This window comes from Seriola aureovittata, chromosome 17, assembly GCF_021018895.1.
Source record: "Seriola aureovittata isolate HTS-2021-v1 ecotype China chromosome 17, ASM2101889v1, whole genome shotgun sequence".
Lineage (NCBI taxonomy): Eukaryota > Metazoa > Chordata > Actinopteri > Carangiformes > Carangidae > Seriola > Seriola aureovittata.
Window position 1 is genome coordinate 1369277 of NC_079380.1, and position 14985 is coordinate 1384261.

The window sequence follows — 14985 nt, forward strand, 5'->3', positions numbered from 1 at the left end:
GGTCCAACTATCCTTGACACTAGAAATGTTTCTATAAAGCATGTTACAGCACACCCCCACAGTCTCTCATCGATGGAGAGCTGTGTGTGGCGTTTTTAATGGTTGAGTTCCCCAAAAAAAGATGCAGGGTCAGGATTATAAAAGTCTGGCTTTCAGTGGAAGATGGCTGACCTCAAGTGTTTGGCGCTCATACGCTAACCTACTTTTACCATTTGCTGCAGAAATATAACAAAATGAAAGTGCTAAATGAACAATGAAAGTACTACACTTTGCAGGGGCTTGCGACAAGGCCGCCATGCATGGCACCACCTTGGGTCTTTTTGTAACTGAATTGAATTTTCTCAATTTTCTATTATTGCTTTTAAATCTATAGGAGGGGTTAGATGGTCTGCTGCAGATACTGGTCACCCAGCTGGGCTCAGATGACGTCAACATGTTGACCTGTGCAACCGGGATCCTGTCCAACCTCACCTGTAACAACTCACGCAACAAGGTAACCACGATGAGATGGCACGTGTCATTCTAACACCGTGAGCATTGATCCGCTGATGTCACAGCCTTGCGCCTCTGACAGATTCTGGCTGCAGGATCTGCTCCCGGTCAGCCCCAGACCGGAAGAACACATCAGTATGTGTCCGTGTACATTTGGCCGCGGGGTGTTTCTCATTATTCACAGTCAACACTGAGTCAGTTGAAATCAGCATTTTTGAAATGACACTAAATATTGATCATGATATAATAAGTCATTTTTTAATTTTAATTACTAACTAAAGCGAAGAAAAGAGCCCCTCCACATACCATTACTCACATGACCTCTGTGATTCATTTCAGTTGATCCAGACCAAGGGGGACACAAAAAGATCCGTCATTGCCATATGGTTCTGATCCAGTTAGTGTTCACACAAACAACCAAGAGGACAGAATATGAAGCTGTATGGGCTTACGAGTAACTCCTTTACTGGACTTTTCCTGTGTCATTATCCTGCGTCACCATCAATATTACAAGAAAATCAGCAGCGGGGGGGGGGGGGGGTGACATTGGAGGTCTCTGGCCTTGCCAACTGCAGTCGGGTGAAAAAGCAGTTTTTATGGTGTGATGTTTTAGTCCTGATGCACCGCAGTCTCTCGCCAGAGGAGAGTGACTCAGTTTGTTCCCGGGGTGGGAGGGGTCTGCTACAATCTTTCCTGCTCGCCTCAGGGTCCTGGAGGTGAGCAGGTCCTGGAGTGGTGGCAGATCGCAGCCGATCACCTTCTCGGCAGAGTGAATGACACACTGCAGTCTGCTCCTTTCCTTGGCAGTGGAAGCAGCGTACCAGGTGGTGAAGGAGGCGGTGAGGATGGACTCGATGGTGGCGGCGTAGTATTATGATCATCATAAAGTCCTGACGTCATGTTTTGGTCTAACCTCCGTTCCACCAGCTTCTATGAATCAATCCAATCTTTTTCCAGCATTTCTTCTGGAGTTTGCTTCACATATTCAAGACAAATCGCGCCCTCTATAAGACTTTTCATTATTTTAACAACGTTAAACAATAATTACTTTGTGGGCACATAAAAAATCCACAGCTCCCATGAAAAGTTACCAGTGCAGCTTTGTGGGTAATTATGTCATCTGAACTTGGTTTCATCCATGCTGTCCTATCCAAAAGTGGATCTATAACCTATATCAAGAATTATTACATTTTGATGGAGTGCTTCTGTTTTAACTGGCACAGCTTTTCTTGCATTTTACAGCTCTGGTCACGTGATGCTATTCAGCCAATCATTGTGACTTGAGTCAGTCAGTGAGATGCACACACACACACACACACACACGCAGTGAGACGAGAGGAGAAACAGAAATACATCAGAGAGCCTCAGCATGTGACAGCCGCTGTAGGAGGCGACAACAGTTTTAAATGATGTTCCTTCTGTTGTCACGTGATGAAAGGACCCACTGTCAGCAGACTACTGGATTACTCTAAATGAATTATTTAAACGAACGATTCTGTCCCGAGCTTGATCCACGAGCAGTCGATCACTGTAACTGTGATCACTATAAGAGGTTTCCACTTCATAAACAGAGATTCTGTGGCATTCATGTATCTGTCCATGTTTTACAAAGGGTTTAAGCTGATCCATACAACAGCAGCTGTCATATCACATCCATACAGGCTCAGTGGTTTACAGCAGTTAAAAACAATGTTTTAATGAAATTGTATTGGCTGATACACAAGTTGAGAACATCTTTAATTATACACGTCTGAACTAACTACAGACACTCCAATCACCAGTGGCTTCTTCTGTTGTTGTTGTTTGTTTAGCCCACAATGTTTGGGGCTCATGGGAAATAGTGTTCATTCTAGAGAACTGAAAAACTGAAATATTTGATAAATAACATTATTGTCTGCCTCCTCCACTCGGACTAGTTTCAGATCACATCCCTGTTTATCCAGAGTCATAGAAAATATTAAACATTTGTGTTCAATCTTGTCATAATTGGTGTTTTGTGAGGTCACACTGAGCTTGAGGTTTGACCTTTGACCACCAAAGTCTAATCATCTAATTCATCATTGAATCCAAGTGAATGTTTGTGCCGAATTTAAAGAAGTCCTGTCGATGCGTTAGATAGAGAGATCATGTCCATGTGAATGGGCTGAACAGACGGACAACCTGAAAACAAAATGCCTCCAGCTCTGACTGACAGTCACAAAAATAAAAACACCATTTTCATCTAAATACATGGAGTGAACCACATGACATACTGTTGAGTGAGGATTTATCCCGCGGCTGCTGGATATTTTTGTTCTTTGTGTTGTTACAAGTGTCAGTGTGACTTCATGCTTCATAAATAATGATGGACAGGTAGCACCAGGACAGTCTTGTGTGATAAACGTGATAGATAAACCTGATCGATCAGAGCTGTGCTCCCACGGTGACGTCGTCGTGTCACTATCAGCACGTATACGTTTAGCATTTTGAATTCTGCTAAAATCACATATCTACAAACACAAACTGCTTTGATGTAAACAGACCCACCTTTTCTGGATGGTCTCAGTCCATGTGGGTTTGATTGACAGCTTCACACCTGCCTATACAAACTGTCCCGCAGCAGGTTTGCTGAGAATCCTCTTGAAATTATCCATATTATCTTTCTGCTGTGTTCTCCAACTAATTCATGAATGCATATTTATGCATTTTGTATTAATGTGCATATAAAAACACCTTAATGAAAGAGGGTCCTGCAGAATTAGTGCCACAGGAGTTTCTGTCGAGTGTGTGTGCCGTGTAGAGCTTTTAGAAGCTGGTCATGATTTTACATCCAGTGGGTCCTGGTTCTTCATGTGTGAATTTATTAACAAAAACAACACAGAATAAAAGAAATCATAGCCTTCATCTCTGGGGTGTGTGTGAGTGTGTGTTTGTATTTAGTTAATGAAAGATCTCAGCTGCCTCGGATACTCAGACAATCTGCAGCGAGGAAATTCAGTTTACAAAAGCAATATATCATATTGATATTTACAGTTTGTTTTCTTGTTTTTAAGCTTGGACACACACACACACCTACACCTACACACAACACACACACACACACACACATTGGCCTTTTATTTATAGTTGTTTTCTCTCTACTCCATGTCTTTTGAAGAATGACGAAAGTGAAGAAAGGGAATTTCTGTATTATTCATAGAGGCTTTCATGCACCAGACAAAGCTTCACCTGCATGTCAGATGAGGAAACCCACTCTCTCCTCTTCCACCTGTTCTCCCTCAGACCCTGGTGACCCAGTACGGCGGCGTGGAGGCGCTGATCCATGCCGTGCTTCGTGCTGGGGAGAAGGAGGACGTCGCTGAGCCAGCGGTCTGCGCCCTGCGGCACCTCACCTCCCGACACCAGGATGCCGAGCTGGCCCAGAATGCAGTGCGGCTGCACTACGGCATCCCTGCTGTTGTCAAGCTGCTGGGGCAACCGCACTACTGGCCTGTGGTAAAGGTGAGGGACGGCATTGCTGTGTGGGAAAGGAAAAGAAGTTGATAGCATTGATGACTGAAGGGAAGCAATGATATAAAAGACAGCACTGCAGTTTGAGCACTGCTGTGCTGAGCAGCCAGACAAGCAAACACACACACACACACCATGACACACACACTCCCACCTTGCCTCACTCCCAAAACACTTCAGCTGTGGCAATAGCCGCTGGCGTGCTGTGTCCCTGGAGAAACATACAGACGAGAGACAGAGATGAAGAGAGAGAAGAGATGACGCTGGTTGTTTTAGTTCCTCAGTGAGGAGGAGAGACTGAGAGATAGAGAGAGAGAGAGAGAGAGAGAGAGAGAGAGAGAGAGAGACTGACAGGACTGACAGGATCTGGGTTCAATCCAAGTAAAATTATCAAGACTTCAAGACTGAAGAGCTGCGAGGAGCCCGTGGAGGTTTGTTAATGCACAGTACACTGAGCTGGAAGAGACGAACAACACACAGCAGACTGCAGATATTCTCGGAGCCCGGAGTGTGCTCGAACAATATTTATGTGCTGTACACTTTTTAATTACAAGTCACTTAGACTGATGCATTTGACAACACTATTAATTACTTTCACATCACAATAATTGAATTTTGTGGTGCATTTTTCAGCTGCCCATCTCACACACATCAGACAGCACACATATGCTTCAATGTTAATCTGTACACTGACCGTACTCAGCTCAAAACTGCAACCCACAGTGTCAAAGGTTTCTGTATCCTCCCATCCTGAAGTGATAGTTCGGGTTGTTTGACGTGGGGTTGTGTGAGGCAGTTATGCATAGTCAGTGTATTACCTGCAGTAAATTTGGATTGTCACCCTCTCAGTCTGGAGCAGCAGCTAGGAACACTGACAGAGGCTGAGCGATGTTGATGATGATACAGTGCGCACCTTGGGTGTGCTTATGTGTAGGAATGCAGTAGTTCAAAATGTTGTTCCAAATGAAAGGGCTGTCTGATGGCTGTTAGCGGCATACAGTGTAAGTAAGATAGATATAGCCTCCGTGCCGTCACCTACAGGTTTCTGAAGAGCTGTTTTGAAGCTCAGAGTGAGCTGCTCCACTGTCGCCATCTTGGCAGTTTCTGACTCCAACCCTAACTTCCGGCTTATCCAAAAATGGGCAAAGAGGAGGGGCGTGTGTGGACCCGGAACATCAGTGCATTCCAGTTTGTGACAAGCATATGCTCACCCACCTTTCACTCAAAGAGGCCACGCCCTCAATTCTCCATAACTTTAAGTCTTAATAAAATGTAAACAGGTGAGTTATATAAACAGGTGTCATGAAGGAGGAAATTAGCTCTAGAGACCAAATCTGTTTTTGTACCAGGCTGTAAACATGTTTATTTCTGCTGTAAAGTTGGACATTTTAACATGGGAGTCTGTGGGGATTGACTCACTGTTGGAGCCAGACTCTAGTGGCCATTAGAGGAACTGCATGTTTTGGTACTTCAGTGTTGGCTTAATTTTTTAGCCCCGGAGGTTGATGCTTGGTTAGCAACTGTTAGCATACACTTCAAGTGATATTGATATATCAGCTCATCAGCTCAGCTATCAGCTTTCATCAGATCCATCATTACTACTATTTTGTTTACGCAAAGGGAGCAAATAAATGTAAAATCAAAAGTCCCAAACCCACAACTGTATGCAACATGCCGTCGTCAAGGTAACGTGATATGTCACGAAGTGCTGTCACATTCCTCATTATACCATGTCAACCTCATGGTGGCTCTAGAAGAAAAGTCACAGGATCATAAGGACAGTCAGAAGTGCACACTGAAAAAACCTAATCCGTCCACTGGATGTGGAGATATTTCAGGGGATCACCAAAGTCATTATGACTCATTTTAGCACCAGTTCTTTTATCTGTGAAACACACTGACTCACTCTTCTCTCTATTCATACACTGATATCTGGTGTGTTGATGAGCTGCGAAGTTATGTGGAGTTATTGATATGCAACTGTTATAATGTCAAATCTCTGGACCCAGGCGCCGACAAAACAAAAGCCAGGCTGAGAGAGTTCAACCATTTTTTAAAATAAGAAGAACACTAAAGTCTTACTTAGAGGCAGAGACAAATCCAGTAAAAAGTGGCTGCGAATCCAGAGTCCCAAATGAAATCCAACTCTCACAATAACTAACAAAAAAAATTAGAATGACCTCCTGGCGGTTGTCTGCCTCCTCCACTCAGACTGGTTTCAGGTCACATTCTGTCATAGCTGCTGTGCAGTGTGTGGAGTTATGGCGAAGAAGTGTTTCGTGAGGTCACACTGACCTTTGACCTTTGACCTTCAGCCACTAAGTTGTTGTTAAAACAACTGGAACCTCAATAAAATCGTGGACTTTTTTTCATATCATAATTTCATAATTTTGCACATTTCCACGTTTTTCACCTCATTGATTAATTCTACCTGCGAGCAGCAGCGTACGTGCACATGCACATTAATGGTGAGAATAAACAGCTGACGGATGTAGAGCAGAGAAATGGAAATAATATCACAGCAAGAACAGTTTGTATTAACAGTATGATTCATATGACTTATCTTATTAAAACCTTTGTGGTGTTTTGTTTAACATAAAATCAATGATGCCTCTTGTTTCAGCTACTGTAGATGTTTCACCTGTCTGTCCTCAGAGTCAACACCTGTCGGCTCAGTGTTTGTTTTTATCTCTCAGTTGACAGTGGATTAGTTGCTCCTCAGTTTGCACAAGACGACACCAAGATTCTGTTTCAACAAAATAAGAAGGAACTGGATTTAGAGGGTAAAAGCCGCCTGATAAAGTTCAGAAACATCCTCTTTCCCTGTACAGTCTTTGTTTTTGTTGTGTTATAGACAAAGGAAAATGTAAAGCTCTTTCAGATACTGATGTTTACGTGGAGCTGATAGATATTTGGTCTTTGCTGCCATACAGACAAGGGCTAACGTGCTACAACGGCCCCAAACATTTCCAACAGGAGGAACAAGCTGCAAATTCTTAAACAATGCAGATTCACAAACACATGAAAATACAAAACAAACACAACAACAGGATTGTGTTGCAAAAAAAAAAAAAGCTGCAGGAAGCCAAAAGAAAACCATGAACAGCAAACACGCTGCAAATTCAGAAACGATGCAACAACAAAAACACATGTTGCCTCTAGGGGAGCTCTAAGTGGAACCTCTCGTTCAAGCTCATGGTCAAGGCCCCTCCCCCCCCGGAGCTCTTCTGTTGTGTTGTTTGAATATGCAGCACATTTTTCTGTTGCATTTGTTTTTGAGGTTCATGTGTTTTTGTTGTTGCATCGAGTGTTTCCTGTTAATGTATTTGTTTTGGCTTCCTACTGACCTTTTTGTCGTTGTGCCTTTGTTGTGTTTGCTTTGTATTTTCGAATGTGTTTTTGAATCTGCATCGTTTATGAATTTGCATCTCGTTTTTTCCTATTGGAAGTGTTGTGGGCCGTTGCAGCCCCAGCATTTTAAAATGGATGCTGAACTGGATTGGGAGCCGGTGGCGGGAGAATAAAACTGGTGTGATGTGTGATCTCTGTGATTTCTGGTTAAAAGCCGAGCAGCTGCATTTTGGACGGTTTGAGACAGGTAAACAGAGCATTACAATAATGTGAGAACGAGAAGAAATAAAAGCACGAATAATCATCTCCAACCTTGGTCACCGTAGATCTTAAAAGATGAGCCCGTAATATGATTGACATGATTGTCAAGAGACTGACTGGGCAGACCATGACTCTACATGTGGATATTGTTCTACTAGATCAGATCCATCCATCCATTGGCCATACTGCTTATTCTTTGAGGGCCACAGGGGCTCAGGAGCCAATCCCAGCTGACAGTGGGCAAGGGTGGGGTACACATAGAGACTAACAACAACACGTTTCCTCATTATGTTGATGAAAATCCAGCAGCATCACTTTTCCTTCAAAACCTATTTGCTGTTGCACAGAGGACAGAAGACAGAGTTGAGATCTCCAGACTCCTAGAGTGAGTCAAGCCACAAAAACTCTGGATCCTACATTTCCTTTGTCCCTGTAGAGCACAGCCAATTACCTGAATGGTGCTACATAAATAAACGTATTTATATTATATGCTAAAGAAACGTGACTTGCCTAAAATTCAACATCATAGAACGTCTTTATCAGACGCTCCAAAGCATCTGAGGTTGAGATGCTGCATAAACATAACTCATTTGTTCTCGCAGGTAAATCAGGCACAAGTCATTTTGTCTTGGATAACTCCTCCACCTAGTCTGTGGACACACACACACACACACACACACACACACACTTCTCCAGCTCAGTCAGACAGCCCTGCCAACTGAGGCAGATTATATTAATGAAGTGAGGTATTGGTGTTTAATGATGTGGAATGGCGAAATGGACAACGTGACTTTATAAAAGAGCTTTATGGGGGGAGGGGAGGGGGGGGGGGTGAAGAGAGGGGAGCAGTGAGGGAAACAGGAAGTTGTGATACATTTATTGTCTAAATGTTTGAAATGTTCTCCTTCATTTAGGTCTGAAGCAGCCTTCTTCAAGACCAGGACCAGATATAATAATAATAATAATAATAATAATAATAAGACTAGTAGGCTAACTGCACATACGATGAGACTATGGCACAGAGTCTGTAGTCTCATTTAGACACATGTTAGCATCCGGCCTTTTTTAACAGACGTAAAAGCTTCAGGAAGTCAGGACAGGAGTATTTACCGCTGTATTTTATGCAGTAGAATAAAACATGAAAATGTCTTGAGCTGGTGTTAATCACAGACCGTATTTCAGTCATCAAACCAAAAACCCATTCAACAAACTAGAAAGTTCAGGACGAGGGAACAGGAAGCAATAAGATGTAACTAATTCCCTGCTTTTAGGACTCGTTCCTTGCAGAGCTCTGTAGACATAGTGGCAAAGAAAAAAATACAAAGAAAGATAAAGCTTGTTTTAGTCATTTAGTTGCCACACGTGTTGTTTATAGTGTAGGGGAAGGAGAAGCCGTCTGTTCTGGCCCATGGGGCATTGCGGCTGTACAGATAAACCTGTACATAGCCTACTAGCTATGCTCATTATCAACCTATACATAAGCCTATGCCATTTATTTCTTTCCTCAGCATTGCAGCATAACAAACTGTGATCTGAATCAAATGGTGTTATCAGCACACACTTTATTTGAGTGAATTTGACACCTGGGATTTACTATCTTCTCATTAAAAGGGATATTAGAATAATGTAGTAAGAGTAAAGCAGGTGTGCATGATTTTATATTAGAATCCTATGATGCAGTGAGAAATGTAGAGGTTACCTAGACTAGTACTGCAGTGTGTAATGACAGGTCTGGCATTACATTCTTCTACCTTAACTTACACCATTTACTTTTTCACTAAACACAGAAGCAACATTATGATTTTGAATCTGACCAGACGTCTGAAGCTTTCAGTCCTAAACGGTGTTTGATACTTGAGATTACACACACACTTCTAGTCAGTATCTGTCCAGGGTCCAGATGCATAGATGATGCGACTGCATAAAAACCATGCTTACACTATTTCCCGCTCATAAATTTGTCTTCATAAACACAGAATGTGTCACCTCACACATTCCTTTGACCGTGTGAACACAAAGTGATCCAAGTCACAGTGAAGTGAAACTACGTAATAAGGCGAGACACGTGATTTAACCTGAAATGAAATCACAAACTTCACGGAGCTGGCAGTCGTTATCAGTACAAGTTTTGTTGTTTCCACAGTAATAATATTTTAGAATTCATAAACAGAAATAATTGTTTGTGCTCAATGTTTCCTTCAGCGTTGTTTAATGTCCTTATTATTTACTGTGAGTCATCCTGTAACTGTTTGATACTATATGAATATTTACTGATCACAGTGTTGGAGCCTCTGGAGCCTCGTTAAGACTCTGGTCCCAATAAATGAAGTTCAGAGTCAAACAGGACTTTACATTAGAGTGATTGTACTAAAGTAAACTGGTGCAGGTTTTTACCTCCCATCTGTAAGAGCCTCAGTTTCACCATCGTCTTTCTTCTATGTCTGATCACTTGTGGTGGAGACAGTGTTTTTATACAAACTGATGGATTAAGGGAGAGTCTTCATCTATTTATGGCTAATTGTGGGAGTGGAAATGAGGCCCGTGCACATGCGCCCAATGTGTCAGTGAGTGAGATTTATAAAGCAGAACCATGTGAATGACGGCTTCATAATTCTGATGAGGAGAATGTGTATGAATATTTCTGGTTTTGTGCGTACACGTGGTTTTAGTCATGAATGTACACACAGTTTAATGCATCTGCCCTCAGGCTGGGTTCGGGATCTGGGGTCTTTTGACATACAGATGTTGGGTAAAGCTGCTGGTGACATGAGAGTTTTTGGTCCTAAAAACAAGTCTGTGGGCCAGAAACTTTTTTAGAAACCTTCACATAAACTTCTTTTTATCCTGATTTCTACATTTCCATGCATCGGTAATGTGTTTACACATTTCAGCATGACGCTGCTCCCTCTGAAAATATCTGCAGGGTTACAGACTCTGCATGTAGAGCTTGAAAAGCAAGTTTTTCTGGTTTAGCAGTGAGACAGCTCTGAACTCCGAATGTGCTGATGCTGGGAGTCGGCCCAGTGACTGAGCTCTCCATCCAGAGAGAACTCTCAGATCTCCTTCCTCTCATCCCTGTGGTTTTCCTTTGATATGAAGCTTCACACACTGGTTGGTAAACATGAGCGCAGTTTGCTGGTGTTGAGAACAGTAGCTGGCGCTGCTGTGTGGAGGCACCACATGAGAAGCTGGCCCACATATCGCCTGGAACGTCCTGATGAGAACGCTCTTTGATCTCCCTCCTCTCCTCAGGCCACGGTCGGGCTGATCCGGAACCTGGCGCTGTGTCCGGCCAATCAAGCGCCGCTGAGGGAGGCGGGTGCTATTCCACGATTGGTCAACCTGCTGCTGAAGGCCCACCAGGACACGCAGAGACACGCCTCTTCAGCGCAGCAGACATACCAGGTCTGGAGCACACACACACACACACACACACACAGTTGTTGTTCACCTGAACAAGTATTGTACCGGTTACAATTACATCAGCCCCTCTTCTGATTGGCTCACCGATCTGTGTTACTAGAGCCCAGAGAGAGAAGCCTGAGAGATGTTGAACTACACTGAGAGTCTTTGGTTCTTAAAAACACAAATATATCTTCTAATGCATCAACACTTCAAATAAAACACAGAAGAAGAGGAAAATATGGAGCTTTAAATTGCTTACTGTAGCACCTCCTTTTCAAGAGGAGGATATTAGGTCAGTGGTGTAATTGATTGATTGATTGGTGACCATATAAGGCTAGATGCTCCTCTCCACTTCACAAAAATGTTAACAAAGAATAACTACAATAAAACTAAAACTTGTTTTGTGTTCATCCTTGAGTCCCAGTGAACATTTGTGCCAAACTCGAAGGGATTCCCTTGAAGAGTTCTGGAGATATTGCGTTCACAAGGCCAAAAAAAGTGTTCTGAGATGTCACTGTGACCTTGAACTTTGACCTTAGACCACCATTTAATCAGTTCATCCTTGAGTCCCAGTGAACGTTTGTCAAGGTGTTGCTGATATATTGTGTCAGCAACACCTGGGGACGTACAATCGGACAGACAACCTGAAAACAATTTGCCTGTGTGTCTCTGGCTGTATAAAAGAGAATAATTTCAAACTGCAGAACTTCAGGTTCTGTAGTCGGAAACCAGCAGTTGAAAACGGAACACACACCGGTTAACAGTGTGAGCGGCGGTAAGAAGTCAGCTGGTTTATTTCTCTCTGCTGCCGTCCTTCCTTCTCTGTTGTCAGGACGGAGTTCGTATGGAGGAAATAGTCGAGGGCTGCACAGGAGCTCTTCACATTCTGGCCAGAGACCCCATGAACAGAGGAGAGATCGCCAGCATGCAGACCATACCACTGTTTGTACAGGTACGCTCACCTGGGCAGGTTGACCAGTCCATCATAGATTAAGGCTGAAGTCTAGAGGCCTCACTGTGCTTCAAAGTAAGTGTCAGAACATGTGTGCCAATTGTGTCAATTATTATTCTGAGCTTACAAAGACACACAAAAGACACAGCAGGGAGATCGGTGTGGTGCAGCCGTTCGGAACACATAGAAACACATAATGTAGTTTTGAAGTTCACTGAGGCTTTACAAGCACAGCTAGACAAGGTGGACTTCTCACAGGCTGACCCAGTCTAAAGCCTCCAGTTCCAGGGTAATCTGTATGTGTTTGGACACCTGAAGGAAACCATGCATACACTGAGAGAACATGCAAACACCTCTGAGAAACAAACAAATACAACCAACCAAACCTAAACAGAGCATCAGCCTGACCCCTCTAAGAATGAAGGCGTCTGGTTTGTTCAACAACCAAACTGTGGCTGCAGACAAGGAACCTGTGCTGTTAGAAAATCTATCCCAAACACTAAGACCACAGGTCTGTGTGTGTGTGCTTCTCTATATATGTGTGTGTGTGTGCGCGTGTGTGCGTCCAGCTGCTGTACTCCTACGTGGAGAACGTGAAGCGGGTGTCAGCGGGCGTCCTGTGTGAGCTGGCCCTGGACAAACAGTCTGCAGAGCTGATCGATGCAGAGGGAGCGTCAGCACCGCTCATGGAGCTGCTGCACTCCAGCAACGAGGGCATCGGTACGTCACACACACCTACAGACCACATGACACAGAGATGGTTCACACTCATCTTCACTGTATACATTATCAATAGAAAGATTTTAACACAGGTATCAACTTACCTGATCTGGAAACACCAAAAAAAATACACAAAGAAATACATGACATTTTATGGGCTTTAAAACATATGGATTATAATGGTTTCATTCATTATTTACTTTAACTTATGGGATTTAAAGTACTGAAGGTTTTTGTACATAAAGAAGTAAATAATGTAGTAAATAATATATATGTATATAATAATGATAATAAACAACTTTCTCACATTAAAAAGAAGCTGTGAGCAAAGTGAAGCAACATTGCAGAGCTGGTTGAAGGCTGAGGGTTAAAAACACTCAGTGAGCTTAAAGTCAATTATAATGTAAGAAGAAGCTAAGAGTGGACTGATGTGCTCTCTCCTGCCCGGAGTTTTGAATGAGCTTCAGAAATCAAGTCGGCCTGAAATGAAGGCATGAATCAATCTTTCAGCATTTTTTTTTTTTGGTTTATAAAAGGCTGAACTTTAGCTGTTTCTCAGATGGAAAGATGATGTTTGTGTCACCTTGTTGTTTTTGGGACTTGAAGCTTAGATGTGAATCTAAGATAAAAACAAGACTTGTAACCTCAGATTTTATCCAGGGAGCGAGTTTCCCCAGGTTATTGAAGAGCATTTCTCTTTTTGTTTTGGGGCCGACTATTAGGATTTTCAGTTTTATCCTCTTTTAACTTAATAAATTATTGCTCATCCATTTATTGATTGCTAGAAGACTGGTAGTAATGGTAGTAAGTGTACAGCTGCAGCATCATCGGGCATACCGGTGGGTGAATCATGACTGCCACCTGCTGGACAGAGCAGGCTTCAACACATTCTGCAGAGTTTAATCATCACATGATAAAACTGCACAGAAATTCATCATCTCACAATCAGATCATTCCATTTTTACATGTTTAAACAGGCTGGTAAAAAATTACTTAATACAGCAATTTAGTGACCAATACATCATATAGCATATGGGTCAAAGTTCAACGCAGGAGGGCGCTTTGAAAGAATCCCTCATGAGTCCTACCTGGTCTGTTTTCATGGTTTGGGTCCATTAGTTCCAGTGAAGAGAAATCTTAATGCGTAGTTATTACAGGCAGTGATGTTCTCCACCTTTGTGTGGGTAGTTTCCTCTTTCAACATGACACTGTCCCCGTGCACAAAGCAGCTCCATAAAGAAACCGCACAGAGCCCCGACTTCAGCTCCCTCCAACACCTCCGGTGATGAACAGGAACACGGACTGTGAGCCGGACCTTATCACCCGCCTCACACGCCCCACTCATGTTCTTGTGTCTGAATGGGAGCAAATCCCTGCAGGCAGATTCACACATTCCCATCAGCATTTCAAAGGTCTGAAAGACACACACACACACACACATGCATACACTATAATGCACAGAGATGCACATACACACACATACACTTCGCCCTCTCTCTCTTTTCCTTCACTCTGCTCATGCGTGCAGCCTTCTTCAGGCTTGTGCACGTGAATATGACGTGCATGTCGTCCCCTTGGAATTATATGATTCTATCTGCGTTCTGAGCAATTTTGAGATGTTGAGCTTCAAAGTTTTTGCATTCCAAATCGTAAAATAGGTCTCTTTCATGCATGAAAATGACAGACACCTTAAATATATTCTACATGTACAATATCAAAATCCTGTCAGATTACTAAAGGTTTTTTGGAACTTGTCAAATGCAGATAGAACTGTGTAATCCTGAGAACTTGCTTTCTGCTTGAATTATAAGGTTCTGTCTCATCTTACATAACATTAGTGTCGTAATGGAGCATCTACATGTATCAGAAAGTTTAATTTTATGCGTTTTATAACATAATAATGACATTTATTTCTTGTTTTATGATGAATCATTTATTTTCTTATTCAAAAAAAGCATTGCAGATTAAGTTCAAAGGTCAGTGCTAAACATTGTGTCCAGTGCAGAGGGCAGTTAGATGTAGGAGCCAGAGGTCAGTATAAAGGCAGTATTAGGTTTTGTTTTATACCAGAAATGTTGACTCTGATGATGATGACTCTGTCTTATTTGGGGGAAAAAAAAAGATGGATGAAGGAATGAAATTAGCATCCATGCAATTAAGACCCCATCAATTAAAATGTGGACTTTTTCATTACCTTTGAGGCATTAGGTGGTGTTATGTCCCATCTAGGGGTGGCCAGGACACAACATGAACACCACATCTTCCCCGAGTCCCGAGTAGCCACAAAAACAAATTGCTGAATTTATGAACGGGAG

The 14985-nt window shown here is 42.6% G+C and overlaps 1 protein-coding gene across 1 annotated transcript in view; it reads left to right on the forward strand.

Moving 5' to 3' along the window:
- LOC130185153 (junction plakoglobin-like) overlaps positions 1-14985 on the forward strand; it is a 146288-nt gene that overhangs the window by 109017 nt on the left and 22286 nt on the right. The window contains 5 exon segments of the mRNA XM_056401460.1: positions 374-493; positions 3754-3972; positions 10846-10998; positions 11831-11950; positions 12520-12670. Of these exon segments, the coding sequence (XP_056257435.1) occupies positions 374-493; positions 3754-3972; positions 10846-10998; positions 11831-11950; positions 12520-12670 (763 nt within the window).